This window comes from Hipposideros armiger, unplaced genomic scaffold, assembly GCF_001890085.2.
Source record: "Hipposideros armiger isolate ML-2016 unplaced genomic scaffold, ASM189008v1 scaffold_580, whole genome shotgun sequence".
NCBI classification, from domain to species: domain Eukaryota; kingdom Metazoa; phylum Chordata; class Mammalia; order Chiroptera; family Hipposideridae; genus Hipposideros; species Hipposideros armiger.
In genome coordinates, this window is record NW_017731930.1 from 339,163 (window position 1) to 357,368 (window position 18,206).

The 18,206-nt window shown below is 35.3% G+C and overlaps 1 protein-coding gene across 4 annotated transcripts in view; it reads left to right on the plus strand.

Annotated features, from left to right (window-relative positions):
* The window catches only part of ATM (ATM serine/threonine kinase), a 115,657-nt gene that overhangs the window by 19,104 nt on the left and 78,347 nt on the right, over positions 1 to 18,206 (plus strand). For all 4 annotated transcript variants that reach the window (XM_019624133.1, XM_019624132.1, XM_019624130.1 and 1 more), the window contains exons 11-24: positions 583 to 954; positions 1,509 to 1,703; positions 2,482 to 2,577; positions 3,408 to 3,633; positions 6,204 to 6,329; positions 6,870 to 6,995; positions 7,881 to 7,970; positions 9,016 to 9,190; positions 9,977 to 10,176; positions 12,776 to 12,858; positions 12,954 to 13,109; positions 13,912 to 13,987; positions 14,116 to 14,234; positions 17,826 to 17,946. In XM_019624133.1, coding sequence (XP_019479678.1) covers positions 583 to 954; positions 1,509 to 1,703; positions 2,482 to 2,577; positions 3,408 to 3,633; positions 6,204 to 6,329; positions 6,870 to 6,995; positions 7,881 to 7,970; positions 9,016 to 9,190; positions 9,977 to 10,176; positions 12,776 to 12,858; positions 12,954 to 13,109; positions 13,912 to 13,987; positions 14,116 to 14,234; positions 17,826 to 17,946 — 2,161 coding nt within the window. The remainder of the gene's footprint in view (positions 1 to 582; positions 955 to 1,508; positions 1,704 to 2,481; positions 2,578 to 3,407; positions 3,634 to 6,203; positions 6,330 to 6,869; positions 6,996 to 7,880; positions 7,971 to 9,015; positions 9,191 to 9,976; positions 10,177 to 12,775; positions 12,859 to 12,953; positions 13,110 to 13,911; positions 13,988 to 14,115; positions 14,235 to 17,825; positions 17,947 to 18,206) is intronic.

An 18,206-nucleotide genomic window follows, 5' to 3' on the forward strand; every position in this document is an offset into this window, starting at 1 on the left:
TGTTGATAGAGTAGTTAAATATAATTGAGTTGTGGGGGAAAGCGTATTGATTTAGATACCTATTGCTTAAGTTCATGTTTGTTTTATGTAGTTGAGGGTGCCTATTTCAGATTGTTTAATTTATCCATTTAGTCAAGAGTTATTTATTGAACACCTGCTGTGTGCCAAGCATTAGGGATAAAGTTCCTATTCTTGAGTAGCAAACACTCTAGAGAACTCACTGCAAATATTTATTGAATTAACTGAATTAATGTCAAGGAAAAACAGTTTTGGGGGCATGGGTGTAATAAATCAGAAGTAGAATATTGCTAATTTAGTTATTCTTTAAAGTTTTTGTGTAATGGAAATACGATCGTTTACTCAACTAGCCAAAAAGTTGTCAATCTTCTTGCCACTTTAGAAAGTAGGGCCTAATGAAAATTGAAAATTAAGAGCCAATGTACTGTTAGAGTAGTATGAAGAATGATGATAGTGATACTATAATTAGGATATTGTAAGGGTACTATGTCTATGTGTTTATTTTCTTCTAGCTTGTCAATGGAATTGAATAATTTTCTAATTAATTATACTTTTTTTTTTTAGGTTACAGATTGCAACCCAATTAATATCAAAATATCCTGCAAATTTACCTAACTGTGAGCTGTCACCATTACTGATGATACTATACCAGCTTCTTCCTCAACAGCGACGTGGGGAACGCACACCATATGTGTTACGATGCCTTACAGAATTTGCATTGTGTCAAGGCAAGAAGTCGAACCTAGAAAGCTCACAAAAGTCAGATTTATTGAAACACTGGATTAAAATTTGGTCTGTTATCTTTCGCAGTATAAGTTCTGAACAAATACAAGCTGAAAACTTTGGCTTACTTGGAGCCATAATTCAAGGGCGTTTAGTTGAGGTTGACAGAGAATTCTGGAAGTTATTTACTGGGTCGGCCTGCAAACCTTCATGGTAAGTTGACTATGTATTGTATCAGATTTTGCAGTTGTTATATTTATGTGTGTGTGTGTGTGTGTGTGTGTGTGTGTATACACATATACATACACATATATGTATACCAGGGGTGTCAAAAAAATGTATACAAGTAGACACTTTGGTCAGCGTTGGTTAACTAGTAGTTCGCTGTAATCAGAAGTGTCTGGATGCTGATGGTAACCACTTGGAGTACCTCTTGTAATTGCAGAAGTCAAACATGACTTGTATTCATCTTTTGGTATCGGTATATATTGAGTATTACAATTTTACTACAGTTTTCCTTTCTTAAAATGTGTATGCGTTTTTTTGGCACCCTCTGTATATATATACATATACATCTTGTATATACATATATACATATATGTACACATATACAGAAGGGTCCATTTAGTTAACAGAAGTCTGTATGTGTCCACCACGTGCCAGGCACTGTCCTACGTATTGGCGGCACAGTGGTAAATAAGGTAGACAAGATCTCTGCCCCTCAAAAAGGCTACTTTTAACATTAATCATCTTTTGCTTTATTACAGTCCTGCAGTATGCTGTTTGACTTTGGCACTGACCATATGTGTAGTTCCAGAAACTGTAAAAATGGGAATGGAGCAGAATATATGTGAAATAAATAGAAGTTTTTCTTTAAAGGAATTGATAATGAAATGGCTCTTACTCTATCAGTTAGAGGATGACTTTGAAGACAGAACAGAGCTACCTCCAATTCTTTACAGGTGATTTGAGTTTATTAGCATGCTGCTGTTTTTGGGGGGTTTGTTTTGTAAGGTGTACTCCATTATTTATTTGATACTATAATAGATGGCTTTATTTCACAGTGACAATGTAGGATTTCACAGAGCTAGCTCTAATTAAATAGTCCCTTCGTTTTTACTGTGCTCTGTGTTTTTGTGCCTGGATCCTTGTCCAGGTACTTTTGCTCTGCCCTTGTCTCTCTGTCTATATAATGAGAATAAGGGGGATGTGCGTGAAGAACATGTATGTAACTTTTTGACCCACTTATGTGTCCCTTTGTGATCTTCTATAGATAGGTCCAACTCAGGTGTATCCTGAAATCATAACGACAGTATCTGTTGGGTGAAATATGTAAATCAGTGGAGGGAAGAAATGAGAAAAAGACAAAAATAGGACTTAAGCACTAGGATGAGGAGCAGCTTGTCCACTTAACCTTTCCATAATCAATAATTGGAACTGGATGATTGGAGGACAGACACCTCTGGATCCTAGGGCTTTCACTTTAATTTCATAATTATTTCAGAAAGAGCTTTAAAAATCGGACATGATTGTGCTTCTAGGCAGTATTGAAAACAATAGTAACATACAATGTATGCTCCTTAAATTCTTCTTTCAGATGTTAAAAAATTCAGTATAGATGAAAGCAATTTTAATTTTGGATCCAAATTTTAGAAGGCAGTATTAAAGCTAAACATGGATGTTTAAGTTTAAAGAATACTTTTGGTCTTTTAAGTGAAGATTTTTTATTTTCCTTTATAGTAATTTTCCTCATCTTGCACTGGAGAAAATTCTTGTGAGTCTAACTATGAAAAACTCTAAAGCTGCAATGAATTTTTTCCAGAGTGTGCCAGAATGGTATGTTATCTAATAAGAGTTTTTTGTTATTTTAAGATATAGCTTTAATTACAAAGATGGTAATTTTAGCAGAGTATTTAAAAATTAGGAACTAAATTGGTCAATTTAAAAAAAAATCACAACTGTTAGCCAGAGAAAAGTTTCTTTAAAGTCAATGACTGCAATTTATGTTCTGTAAATTTAGATGTAGTTTACTATTTTTTAATGCTTTATAGTATGTGACATTTGCTAATGGAAGAAGTAGAATGGTTATGATGGGGAATTAAGAACAAAAAAATTATGTGAAATGACCTCTTGAAAGATACGACCCATTTTTAATATGTCAAATAAAATCTGACTATTAGCTTTAAAAACTAATGATAATTGAGGAAAGAGAAAACAAAAATAAATCTAAACACCTCATTTTAGTTGATTGACTCAAAGGCTTATATTTATCACTGTGACTGAAAATGACTCACTGGCATAAAGATTCCTAATCTTCAAGAGGGCATAGATGAAAAAAATCCTACATTTTGGAGAAATCAAAGGTTAAAAAAGGGAAATAATGTGTTTATATCTGGTGTTGTTTTCTTTTTAATACTTTCTGAATTTGCCTTTGAAATTGTAACTGGTATTTCTTCTGTCCGTCTATTAGTAATAATGAAATTTAATACAAGTCGGTATCAAAGTCCAAAGAAGAGAAGAAGCATTTAAAAGAATAATATTGTATAAGCAGTCTTTGAATAATGTAGACGCTAAGTTAATATTTTCATTTGTAATATATTGCTTCTACATGAAGGTGAAGTAGTAGGTAATTTGATTATGAATTAAAGATCTTAACTTTTTTGAAGTGAGCAACACCAAAAAGATAAAGAAGAGCCTTCATTCTCAGCAGTTGAAGAACTATTTCTTCAGACTACTTTTGACAAGATGAATTTTTTAACCATTGTGAAAGAATGTGCTGTAGAAAAGCACCAATCCAGTACAGGCTTTTTTGTCCACCAAAATCTCAAGGAATCACTGGATCGCTATCTTCTGGGATTGTCAGAACAACTTCTAAATGACTACTCATCTGAGGTGAGATTTTCAAAAAGAACTGAAGCCTATATTTAATTCCACTTTGGTAGACTGTTAGGAAGGAGAAATGGGCAGGAAAGGCTCTAAAGATGGTGAAAAACTTACTTTTAAAAGCAAAGTGAGCAACAGTACATGTCTGTAAGTAGGGAATACAGCATGAAAAATGAAAACTAATGAATAATAATTTGATGTTTTCTTTGTACCAAGAATTCTGTTAGACACTAAAGAAGTAGAATTTTTTGGGTGGGTTAGTGGAGAACAATAATGGTTTTGAGCATAGCAATTATTTGATAAAAAAGAACTTCTCAATACAGTGAAGAGATATGTTACAATAACAGAAAACGAGACAGTTAAAACTGATCTAATAAATTTTTGGGGTGCTTAAAGAGGGATGAGTGATTAATAAATGTAATAAATGAACTAGCAGTCACTCAAATTTTAGAGGTCATCTAGTAATTTCTCATATCATTTTCTTTGTCCTCTTAAATTCTCTTTACATGTGTTATTCTCTTGCCAAAACCCTCATGTTTTCTACCTATTTCTATATGTTCAAATCTGCATGTCAAAATCCTTGCTAAAGCCTTTCTTAGATAATCTCAGCCATAATAATTCATCTTTTAATTTTTTTTTTTTTTAAGATTTTTATTGGGGAATTGGAGGGAAGGGAACAGTGCTGGGGAATTGGGGGAAGGGGAACAGACAAGTTGCTATCGTTTTGTTCTTCAGTCTAGTTGTGGAGGACGTTGCTTCACTGGCCCAAGTTGGCACCATCATTGCGCTCTTCCTGGGCGAGGCAGATCAGTCACCGGCTTCTGGACGGCCGCTCACTGCGGCTGCTGGCCGCTCACGCTGGCTGCTGGCTACACACGGTAGCCCATGGCAACCCACTGCCACAGGGGCTGCAGCCTACGCCGTCGCCAGCGACTCACGGCAGCCCAGCTCCAGGTTGAGCCGTTGTTCAGCATCTTAGCTGTAGAGGGCAGTGTCACTGGCCCTCATATGTGGGATCCAAACCGGGGCCCTCTGGTATCCCAAGCCAGTTCTTAACCATCGTGCCACTCGGCCGGCCCCATCTTTTAATTTTTAATCGTACTTAATATTTCTATTTTTAAGTGACAGCATCTTCTTTGTACCAAAATTTGTGTATATCTTTTATACACAAATATCTCTTAAACCATGCTATAAGCTCCTTAAAGGGCATACGAGGTTAGACAACTAAGTTCGCAAAATCACCCTAGAAAAAGTGCTACATACCAAATTGCTGAATATCACTACGATCACCTTTGAAGCACTCCCCTTGGGAAGCTATGCACCACCAACAGCACCTAGTCCACCATTCAAAGCAATTTTGGAACTCTTTCTGGAATGGCCATCAGAGCTGTCGTCGTATTACCTTTGATGTCCTGAATGTCATCAAAATGTCTTCCTTTCAATATGTCCTTTATCTTCAGGTAAAAAAAGAAGTCATTGGGGACCAGATCTGGTGGGTAGGGCAGGTGTTCCAATGTAGTTATTTGTTTACTGGCTCAAAACTCCCGCACAGACAGTGCTGTGTGAGCTGGTGCATTGTCGTGATGCAAGAGCCATAAATTATTGACGAAAAGTTCAGGTTGTTTTTGTCTAACTTTTTCATGCAGCCTTTTCAGCACTTCCAAATAGTAAACTTGGTTAACTGTCCAGTTGGTACAAATTCATAATGAATAATCCCTCTGATATCAAAAAAGGTTAGCAACATCATTGCAACAAGTTCGAGAACTTAATTGCCCAACCTTTTATGTATGTATCTTTGCCTTCTTACATGATAGATGATAAAATATTTGTTGAATAAAATAAAATCTAAAAGCTACTCAAATGAGTGAATTCAGTAGCCAGGGATAGTGAGCCGAAGAACCAGAAAAGGGACAATGTGCCTATTTCATCTGCCTTACTCTTAATTACTGACATTTTTCTGGATCACAATTGTAACCACTTTCATTACAAAGGAATACACACGGTCTTCTCTGTTTTCCACTAAAATGCCATTTCCTATATAGCAACAACAAATTCGAAATTGTTTTTCTGTGTAATCTTTTCAAATTCTTACATAATTCAATAAAATTGGCTAAGTGGTATCTATTTGCAACAGTATTCATGCTAGTCTGTGGAATCTAAAAAGCTGAATAAGTCAAGGTTTTTGTTCTTCAGAAGCTCACAGTATCCTTTTAATGTCTCTGAATCTTAATTTCTGATTATGTTCTAAAGTTAGAGACATTTATTTCCTATCAGCTTTTTCTTTCCTTCCTACCTCAGATACTTAAGGGCCATATGTACAGTATGCTGTGCCACTTTAAGAGGAGATATCTTACTTGGCCATTGGGTGATACTTCTGTTTTTCCTGAGAATCCTGGTTGTCACAATTCTGCAGGGATCTCTTAGATGTTTTTCCCAGATGATCAGAATTATGCCACTGTTAATTAACTGATCTTTGGTTTCTTAATACATACATAAAATTTGTTTTTACAAGAGATAATCATAGAGTACTCAAAATTATTTATGAACTACATATATTTTTATTTGTATTTTATTTTAAGACTACAGATACCAAAACACTTGTCCGGTGTTCAAGTCTTTTGGTGGGTGTTCTTGGTTGCTATTGTTATGTGGGTGTAATAACTGAAGAGGAAGCGTATAAATCAGAATTATTCCACAAAGCCAAGGTAGGAGAATTTATGCAAATTCTGGATTAATTTGAATGAAATGTATTGTTGGGAAAATTGGCATATTTGTTTGGAAAATAAATTTTATGTAGGTTAACCCTTTTTCTTTCATTTATTCTGTCTCAGAAGAAATGATACTATGTGTCCTTCCTTAAGATTCAAAATTATTTTAAGCCAACTATATAGTAATTGAAATAATATCACATTAAAATTTAATCTCATAAACAAGAATACTGATTTTTATCTGTACTTTTGAAAGTTTTTCCTGTAATCAATTATCCTACAGAATCCTTGACTGAGAGTGTTAATCAAGTGGACCCTAAGCATGAAACTTATTTTTGTCTGTGGCCACCACTGTCAGTTGTGTGATTTGTAAGAATAGAGTGTAAGATTTGACATTAAAAAAAAAATTGTTCATTTTGAATTGTACTATAAATCAAGTATAACTTCTTAAAGCGCTTAAATTTACCTTTAAAACTTTAAAAAGCAGTCACTAATTTTAACTGGAATTTGGATTTTTCCTGCTTTTATTCTTAATAGTCTCTGATGCAGTGTGCAGGAGAAAGTATCACTCTGTTTAAAAATAAAACAAATGAGGAATCTAGAATTGTTTCATTGAGAAATATGATGCATCTATGTACCAGCTGCTTATGTAACTGTACTAAGGTAAGCTATCTTCCTACTTGACAGTGTAACCTACCTGGGGGTTAATAACCGGTTGGTGTTATTGTTTTTTTGGTCCATGCTTAAGTGTTTACAATAATTTAAAATTAAATTGAATGGTAAATAAAGGGTAGTATTCAGAATAAAGCAATAAATAATCTGAATTCCTCATGAAACCAATTTCATCATTTCAAGACTTCTGAGATTACCTTACCATTTTTATATACTACAGTAGTGACTCTTACTCCCAGGATATTTTCATTCATTTAATAAAAATTTGTTGACTGCTAGCTGTGTGATGTGCATACCACTATACCACGAATAGTGAGCAACCACAAAGATAAACAATTCCAGCACGTACATTACTCTCTTTTGCCAAGAGAGTCTTACATAACATTTAGTAAAAAGAGTGCTACTGTGTGTAGTGTTTGTTTTGATTTGGAGCAGGCCTGAGGGGTAGCTGAGCCAGGCCAGCATGCTGATAATAATTGCATACATTTTTGAAACTTAATATTAAGTACATGGTCATATATCAGTATGAGCATTTTTTGTTTTGTAATGCGTTTTTCTATGTTATAATTGTGGAAGGAGAAAAGTGGAAGAATGAACTTTAAGCTACAATTATTGCTTACTTATGTTTAGGATCATTAGCTGGTATTTTAATGTTGGTTTTGCACAGTGAAAGATATGTGCTGTAGTTATTAGTACTCTAAGAAAAGATGTTAGTATTTCTGAAGTAATTTATAACTCTTTATCTATGCTTCCTATGATAGAGAATTTCCAGTGTAAAGGAAAATCTACATTTCATTTAAGATAGAGAAAATATCTGCTAAGAATAATTGTTTTTATTTCTTTGTTTGCATGGTTTTTTGTTTGTCGTAATGACAGCACACTCCAAGTAAGATTGCATCTGGCTTTTTTCTACGATTGTTAACATCAAAACTAGTGAATGATATTGCAGATATTTGTAGAAATTTAGTAAGTATGCTTCCTGTTTTACTACCATATTTCATTGATTCTAAGATGCTTTTTTTTTTTTATTGAAATCTCTCTTAAGGATGCATCTCACAATATATGTCATCTCATGTTTTTTTAAATGTGGAAATTAAAGTTATTTGATTGAGGGAAATATATTTGATTGCTTATTAATATTGATACTTATCATAGTGCTTGCCTTTTAGGTTCTTAATAAATGGTAACAGAATGAACAATTAGGTACTCATCATCCAGGCTCATACCTAGTTCTGTATAACACGGTACCAGACTTCAAAATAATTCTGTATCCTTAAAAATAAAAACAAAAACCTTGCCAGACAAGCAATATATTCTCATTATGGTACTTATTTTTCTTCCATACAATGGGCTTCTGCCACACATACTTTTTTGTCTGGAACAATACCTGTGACACATAGTAGATATGAAATATCTAATGGTGAAAAAATATTTTGTAACTTGATTATTTTTATTAAATAATAAATCTTGGTCACTACATAGTTCTATATCTTACTTTTTTTTTTTTTAGTAGTAGCATGGTATTGTACTATTTTTACCCCATCAGATCTTAATTAACATTTTAAATAGTTTCTTTTTTTTTTTTTTACAAAGAGTTCTGCAGTAAAGGTTATATTTTGTCTACTTGTATTTGTGCCTATGAAGGATGAAAAATAAATTCTAGAAATGAAATTACTTGTTCAGAAGGAATGTGAATTTTACTTCTGATGCATATAGTCATTGTCCTCCAAAATAGTCATACCAATTTATACTTTTCCAACACCCTTACCAATTTTAAGTAGTACAAAATGTCTTAGTATAAGAAATTATTTGTAAAGCTTGCATATTATTCTGTTATATAGACATACTACAATTTATGTATCTATATTTTCCTAACATTGGACATTTAATGGAAATAATACGCAGTGTTCATACATATGAATCTTGAATTATTTGATTAGATGAATTTTAACTACAACATGCTTCTGAAAGAAGCCAACTTTAAGAAACATCTTTCTGTTTTTCTTTGAAGGCATCTTTTATCAAAAAGCCACTTGACTGTGGAGAAGTAGTAGAGTCAAAGAATGATGACAGTGATGAAAGTCTAATGGAGATGGAGAATCAGTCATCCATGAGCCCATTTAACGATTACCCTACTAGTAGTGTTAGTGATGCAAATGAATCTGGAGAGAGCCAGCTTACTATAGGTAAAACTATATTTACTGTTTGGGATTTCTTTTACCTCTTTGTATTGATTTGGCAATATAAGAGGCATCATAGATTCCAATTTATGCTCATTTTCTTTTAGTATAGTCTATTAGGATTGTTCCTTTCTACCCACTTTAGAGTCTCTGATTTTTAATTGAATTTATTAGTTTTGTACATAGGAAAAATTTAAAATAATTACTAAAGAAAATCATATGATAGATTATTTGGAAAATAGATAGCAGGAGAGTGAAAAAGCACCCATAATGCCATCACTTTTAACCTTTTCTATTATTTTTCTGTAGACCATTTGAAAATTGGAAGCAGCATCCACATTGAAATGCCCTTTTATATTTGTTTTCTTTTAATGTTACTTATAAGCATTGTTTTTCATTCAGCTACTTGTATTGATAATCATACTTTATTATTAATAATGGCTTCATAATATCCCAATTAACATATACACCATAATTTACTTGATGATTTTGTACAGTCAGAAATTTAGATTCCTATTTCCCTATAATTTAACAGCATTGCAGTGAATGTTTATCTGTAGAGATTTTTCCATAGATTATTTCTTGATGACATAATCCTACATAATCCTTGGGTAACCTTTTATGAAGAATTTTGAAGCTTTTAGTGTGTAATCAGTTTCACCATAATTGTTTTCCATACACTTGTATTTATTTGTTACTTTTTTTGGTAGAGGGGAAAATATTTCAATTGATGTTCAATGTAGGTGGTAGTTGTGCCCGTCTCTTGTTTTAATAAGTGCTTTTTATTTTTAGGTGCCATGAGTCCTTTAGCTGAAGAACATCTGTCAAAGCAAGATCTACTTTTTTTAGACATGGTTAAGTTCCTGTGTATGTGTGTAACTACTGCTCAGACCAATACTGTGTCATTTAGAGCAGCTGATATTCGGAGGAAATTGTTAATGTTAATTGATTCTAGCACGCTAGACCCTACTAAATCTCTGTACGTACACATGGTAAGTTAAGTGAAATGAAGCAGTTCTTCAAGTTCTGTCTGATGTTGCTGCTAAATGTAATGGACTGACATGAGAATCACATAGTACCTTTGAAGACTTGAAAGTGCTTCCTTGAGAAATGAAACTGAGATTAGTTACAAAATACAATTCTTTTATGTGCTGTGAAAAAAATTTAAGTTGGTACTGAACCATTAAAACTTGGATGGAATTTGGATAGATTTATTATCTTTAGGTGTAATTATTATAAATTATTTTAAATTAGGCCAAGAAACACAGATTCTTAATGCAAAAATAATACATAATATTGCACTTGAAGTCTGAATCTTGCCTTGATCTTAGTTTACTTTCTTTTAATTTTTTTTAATATTATTTCAGTGGCGGTAAAGTTACAGTACAATAAGAACATTCCCTCCATAAGCTTCTGCAATTAACATTTTACCATATTGCCTTATCATTCTCTACATACACATCTTTTTTTTCTGAATCATTTTGAGATTCATTTCAGATGTTATGCCCCTTATACTTTAGTGTCTATGTCCTAAAACAGTGATAGTTTCCTATATAACCACAGTATAATCATCAGGAACATAACATTGTAGTATTGCATTTAGTTTTCAGATCTGTTCAGTCTTTCAGTCTGGAACAGTTCCTCAGTCTTTCCTTATCTTTCATGACTTTCCAGTTTTTTTAGTAGTATAGCCACTTGTTCTATAGAATCCCTTACTTTGGATTTGTCTCATGTTTTCTTATGATTAGATTTAGGTTTAGACTTCGGTGAGAATATTACAAAAGTAATCCCTCCACTGCCCTACCCCCATCAGCCTGTCCATGTAATGATAGGTATCTCCAATTCCAATCCAACATCATGGGATTTTTTTGTTTATTTCTCTGTATTTGTAACTCCCTTTTCCAAAAGTAAAAAACCTGGCTTCCCACTTAACTTCAATAATTTATCTGTTTACTCAGTATTCTGATATGTAACTAATCTCCTGACCATGTGAGCCCTCTCTTAGCCCTAACACTGGTGAACATGCAGGGAGAGCTCCTGGCCCAGCGAGCATACGGGGTGAGTCCAAGGTCATTTCTCTAGTCCCAGCAAATTGGCAAACGTAACAGGTGATTTCCAAGCTCGGGAAACGTGCCAGGTGATTCCCTAATCAGAATCTCTTGACTACATGTAGCTTGAGTCCCTGGTAGAATCCCTGGTCATGTTCTAGCTGTGGTGAACATGCTGGTCAAGCCCCTGGTTTCAGTCCTGACAAACACAGTAGTCCAATCTCCAGCCCTGACCAATGGGGAGAGCTGTACGCTTTTTTTGAGGCTTTGATGTTTAAATGTACTACAAGGCATTCATTAACATCACACACATGACTTTCATGGCAAATATTTAAAATGATCCAATTTAATGTTCTTTTATAATATCTGAGAATAAGAAACATTTTTTTTTACATATAGATGATAGGAAAAGTCTTCTGATTTCTTTTTTCTTTTTTAATATTTTTTATTTCAGGTGTACAAAACAATGTAATAGTTAGACATTTCACCCCTCACAAAGTGATAACCCTCCTTCCCCAATCTGTTGCCCCTCTGACATCTTATATAGCTGTTACAGTTCCATTGACTATTCCCTATGCTGTACTCCATATCCCATGACTATATATATATTAAATTATAGTTGACATTCAATATTATTCATTTCAGCTTCAGATATACAGTGCAGTGGTCAGGCATCTACACAGTCTATGAAGTGGTCTCCCTAATAAGACAAGTGCCCTTCTGATACCCTACAAAACCTTTACAACATTATTGATTATATTCCCCAAAGTGTCTTTCGTATCCCTATGGCAATATTGTGACTACCAATTTGTGCTTTCTAATCCCCTTACCTTCTCCCTCATCCCCACCCGCCTCCCAATTTTGATTTCTTACTACAGCCAGAAAATTATTTGGCAGCTCACAGAAATAGTCATAGTACCAGAGAAAGCCTTACCAAGTTACCTTAAAAGAAGATAGGCCAGGGTATTTGACTTCTTCCTTGATTGTTTCTGCTTTCCAAAATTTGTTAGAAGAGTTTTTAAGCATTGAAGTCCTATCACCAAGCATTACTTTGGGAGGGTGGAGACATACACATAATATAATTTCAGATTCTTTCCCAGGCTGTTAACCCCAACAGTGATAACTATTATTTATTGAACTCTTATAATAAATGCTAGATCTTTGCATTCCTTTCCTTTGATCCTCATAGTAATCTGGCTAGGTAAGTGCTATATCCCCATTTTACAGGTGAGAGTACAAAGGCTCACAAGACAAGGCAAGTTTTTTAACCATACAAGTAATAAGTTGTGCTGGGATTTGAGTCTAGCTCTGTTTGACTTCAAACACTTTTTGTTTTTTTACTATACTGCCTGTTTAAAAAATTCACCGTGTGTGTGTGTGTGTGTGTGTGTGTGTGTGTGTGTGTTTGTGTGCGCGCATGTGCGCGCACAAGCACGTGAATGTGTCTATATGAATTTATGGTTACATATATACTTATTTAAGTAAATGATATAAGAAAAAAACTGATATCTCAAACCCCCCCCCACCCCCCCAATTATCTTAGTATCTAGTGCTTTTAAAGGAGCTTCCTGGAGAAGAACATCCTTTGCCAATGGAAGATGTTGTTGAACTTCTAAAACCACTATCGTAAGAAATTAAAAGCATATTGTTGTTCACTTTAAATTTATAAACTAACGGATGTGTTTTGTTTTGCTTCTAAAGTTAAACTTTTTCCTCCACAGCAATGTGTGTTCTTTGTATCGCCGTGACCAAGAAGTTTGTAAAACAATTTTAAACCATGCCCTTCATATAGTGACGAACTTATGTCAAGGCAGTACAGATGCTGAGAACACAAGTGATGCTCAAGGACAGTTTCTAACAGTGATTAGAGCATTTTGGTAGGTACAGACTAGTCTGTGAAGTTCTTGTGTTTCTTCTGCTATTTCTGATACAGATGCAAACTTTGCATTTCTACATTTGTGATTTCTTCTAATCCTTAAATGTAACTATATATATCTTTTAATAGTAGAATATAATTTGTGTTTCCTCCCTTAATTGCCTGAAGAATTACATTGTGGTTTTCATAAGGCTTGGCTTTCTAAAGTGTGCTTAGTGTATTTCTCTGCAAATTTTGAATCAGTAGTTTGACGTGTGGTGAATAAAACAAAGTGCAACAAGTCTAAATTGAATTGTTCATGTTTCTAAAATGAACAAATTGGCCTTGGCACTATCTGGTTATTTCACACATATAGACACGGTGTGAGACAACACCATGATACTTATAGAGGAGCACATATATGTATAATTTAGAGCCTTCATACCATTTGACTTGATAAGGACTTCTGAATCAGTATAAATTATGGTTTTAAAATCTTTGATATAACAATAGAAACTTTAAAAAAATGTCTTTCCCTTTAAAGCTAGTTTACTGTAATGTGGTTAGCTGAAGTATGATAACCCCCAAATGAGGCATAATGATATCAGCCTAATAGTACACATTGAAATGAACTCCTTTTTAAACTTTTCTTTCAGCTGGAATTTTTTGGAAGGTGAGAATATTGGCATAGACCACAGAATGAGAATTAAATTTAACATGGAAATAAATTTTGGAAGTAACCTAAAATAACCATAATGTCCAGTGATTTACTTTTGACTGCTTTTATTGGAATACTTATTTGATATTGAAACACTTTATTTCAGGTACTTAACAAAGGAGGGGAAATATACATTCTCTGTAAGAATGGCACTAGTAAAATGCCTGAAAACTTTGCTTGAGGTGAGTTACTCCACATTAAGTATTGGTTAAGTCTCTATAAATTTTTAAAGCTGCCTTTGTTTCTATTTGTTAATGGGTGCTTTTTCTCTTAGCATTTCATGTTAACTTCAGTTGTTCTTTTCCCATAGGCTGATCCTTATTCCAAATGGGCTGTTCTTAGTGATAGCCCTGTAAATGAAGTATTTCCACAATTTCTTGCTGACAGTGACCACCAAGTTCGCATGTTGGCTGCAGAGTCGATCAATAGGTACTTAGTCAAGAATTTATGAAGTGTCTGGAATACTGCAGATATGCAATGTCTTGCACAGTCCATAGCTTACTAGTTGTGATATTAAAAATAGCTAACATTCTATGTCAACTATAATTAAAAATAAATTGAAAAAAAATAGCTATCACTTATTGGGCATATAGTGTTTGCCTGGCAGCTATGTTTTCTCTTAATTCTAACAACTCTATCACATACTATTTTTTTCTCCAGTTTTCTTTGGCTTAGAGAGATAAAGTAACTTGCTTAGTGCCATACAGCCAGTAAGTGGCGCTGTGTTCAATGAGGTGTGCCTACTACCACTCATGGGAGATACAGTATTTGGATATTACTGTGATTTTTTTTTTTTTAAGATTTTATTGGGGAATTGGGGGAGGGGAACAGCATTGGGGAATCAGGGAAGGGGAACAGACAAGTTGCTGTCGTTTTTGTTCTTCAGTCTAGTTGTGGAGGACGTTACTTCACTGGCCCATGTTGGTATTATCATTACGCTCTTCCCAGGTGAGGCAGATCAGTCGCCAGGCCCTGGATGGCCGCTCACTGTGGCTCTTGGCAGCTCACGCCAGCTGCCAGCCTCTCACGCCGGCTGCTGGCCACTCACGGTAGTTTACGGCATCCCACTGCACTTCCATTGCAGCCTATGCCATCGCCAGTGACTCACGGCAGCCCAGCTTCAGGTCAAGCTGTTGTTCACCATCTTAGCTATAGAGAGTGCTGCGTCACTGGCCCTAATGTGGGATCCAAACCGGGGTCCTGTTACTCAGAGCTGTCATCCCAAGCCAACTCCTAACCAACGCTCCACTCGGCCGGCCCTGGATATTACTGTGATTTTATATGAGTTTGTAAAATAAAAATTAGTACATTTTACATTGCGGTAATTATAATTATATTTATTCAAGTGAACCTTCAATTAGGTACTGGAATGATTCTGTCACAGGGATCTGTTTTATTTTTGAGTACCTGAAGAAGCAAATATTAATTTCTTAAAGACTGAATGTTTATCAGGTTATCAAATTGATTTTAAAGCTCTGAATTATAACCTACCTGTACCATTCCACCTTACTCTCCCTGTAAATAAAGCACCGCTCTGTTTTATTTTTCTCTATAGCATTTATCACCACTTTAAGTGTATTTTAACACATTTATCTAGGATATAAGTTCCTAGAAGATAGTGGTTTTTGTCTGTTCTGTTCATTGCTGTATATTCACCTAAAACATTGCTTGATATTTGGTAGATGTTTAATACTTTGTAAAATCAGTGAATATTTGAAAAAAATTATACTTTAAAAACATCAAAGCTGAAAATCATTTGAGTAAATTTGTTCAAATGTAAGTGACCAATAATTAAAGATCACTATAAAGAAATTGCTCCAGCAGTCACAAAAATATATGTATTAGACAACCTAGTGTGTCCATAGTTTGAATATGTTGACAGTAATATTTTTATAAATCAGAATTGTGTCTAACAGCTCAGGTTTGGGACTCTTCAGTAACACCATAGTGTATTGTAAGGGTTGCTAATGAATGTGTGCTTTACTTCAAGTCCTTATAGGGTAGAAAATACATACTGAAGTTAAAGACCTGGGGTTATACTCATAGAAAGAATAAGCTGAAAGCTGCCACAGGAGAAGGGGGTGGGAAAATGGGTGCAAAAGGTGAAGGGAATAAGAGGTATAAACTTCCATTTATAAAATAAATAAGCCATGGAGATGTAGTGTACAGCACGGGGAACATAGTCAATTATTGTATTGTAATAATTTTGTATAGTCAGTTATTGTGATAATTTTGTTTGGTGACAGATGGTTACTAGACTTAGTATGGTATTCTCATCATAAGATATATAATGTCAAATCACTATGTTGTATATCTGAAACTAATACAATATTGTACGATAACTATAATAAAGTTTTTTAAAAGGACTTTTAAAAAAGATGGGGTTTGAGGGGATCATTAAGTTGAATGTAACAAAGCAGTGTAGTGGTGGCATTGAACAATCTTTTTTTAGGATGGAATTGGGGGAGGGAGCAGTGTTGGGGAATTAAGGAGGGGAACCAGCCAAGTTCTTCAATCTTAGTTGTGGAGGGCACCAGTTGCCATCTGGCTGCCGTCTGCAGCTCGTGGTCTCTAAGCCCAAGGTGCTGTATTACAAGCTTAGTTGCAGGTGGACGTAGCCACCATCCCATCCCATGCGGGAGTCGAACCAGCAGCCTTGTTGTTGAGAGCACACGCTCTATCCCCTGAGCCATCTGAGCGGTAGCTCAGCTCAAGGTGCCGAGTTCAGCCTTAGTCGCCGGCACGTGTAGCCCACCATCGAAAAGGCAGTCTTGTTGTTAGGAGCACGTGCTTTCACCCGCTGAGCCATCCTGCCACCTGTTGGCAGCTCACCTTGGCTCAGCATCACTGGCCCATGTGGGATTCAAACCGGCGGCTCTCTTGCTCCAAGCTTGTGCTCTTAAGCTAACTCTTAACCAACTGAGCCTTTCAGCCGGCCCAACAATCTTAAGATTAAAAAATGTATAAATTCAAGAATGGCATGAACATAGTATTCGTTGATTTTTTTGTTTGCTTGCTTGTTAGATATCTAATGTTGGGTGATTTTAAGAGAGATTAGAGAAACGGGAGGAATCAGAGGAACACCAAAAAGTATAAAAGTTTCAATACTTAAAAAGCATAAAGGACAAGATTGATTAAAGAGTTGTCCTTAAATATGCTAGGATATGGGCTGGCCGAAAGGCACGTTGGTTAGGAGTTGGCTTGGGACACCAGATCTGAGCAGCAGGGCCCGGGTTTGGATCCCACATGAGGGCCAGTGACGCTGCGCCCACTACAGCTAAGATGGTGAACAACAGCTCTCCCTGGAGCTGGGCTGCCCAGAGTCGCTGGCGACAGCGTAGGCTGCAGTGGGGCTGGCCAGCAGTGGGTGTGAGCTTTTGTGAGCCGCCGTCCAATGGCCGGCGAGCAACTGCCTCACCTGTGAAGAGTGCAGTGATAATACCAACAGGGGCCAGTGAAGCGACATCCTCCACAACTAGACAAGAACAAAAGGACAGCAACTTGTCTGTTCCCATTCCCTGATTCCCCAACGCTGTTCTCCTCCCCCAATCACCTAATAAAATCTTTCAAAAAAAAAATGCTAGGATATTTTGCAGAAGGCACTGAACAATTGTTCTTCATCACATAAAAGAGAATTTAAATGTAACATCACCACATTAAGCTATTCACTTTCAGGGTGATTAAATATTAGAGCAGGTTGATATAGGAGTCTGGCATCTTCTAATTGGCATTTGTCCAGAGGACAGTTTTTCTTTTCTAACTAGTTTGGGTTCAGGACTGGTCACTTTTGGGCAATAAACTAAAAGATCTTTTGACACCCTTTTTGGTTCTAGGAGAAAATGGAGTATATGGTAAAGACCCTAATATTAAGCAGTTTTTCAGGTTTTCTTAGGCTTTTGAAAGATGACCTAGTTTGTTAGTATGTCTCACAGAGTGATTTATTTTTGTCTTATAATATGTTTTGGAACGTATGATTTAAGGTAAATGATTTCACTTTTTGCTTTTTTTTTTTTTTTAAAGATTATTTCAGGATTTGAAACAAGCAGGTTCTTCCACGTTATTGAAAGCACTTCCTTTGAAGGTTCAACAAAAAGCTTTTGAAAATGCATACTTGAAAGCTCAGGAAGGAATGAGAGAAGTGGTAATTTTAGTAATGCATATTTGCTATTATACACTTTCTATAAACATACTATCTATAACTTTACCAAGTTTGGCCTAAGACAGTTTGTTTACAGTGTGAAATTACCGTATTTGCCGGCGTATAAGACGACTGGGCGTATAAGACGACCCCCTAACATTTCCACTGAAAATACAGTTTGTTATATACTCGCCGTATAAGACTACCCCCTCTTCCGCACACCTTCCACACACCAAATAAAAGGTAAAACAATATCAGATTTG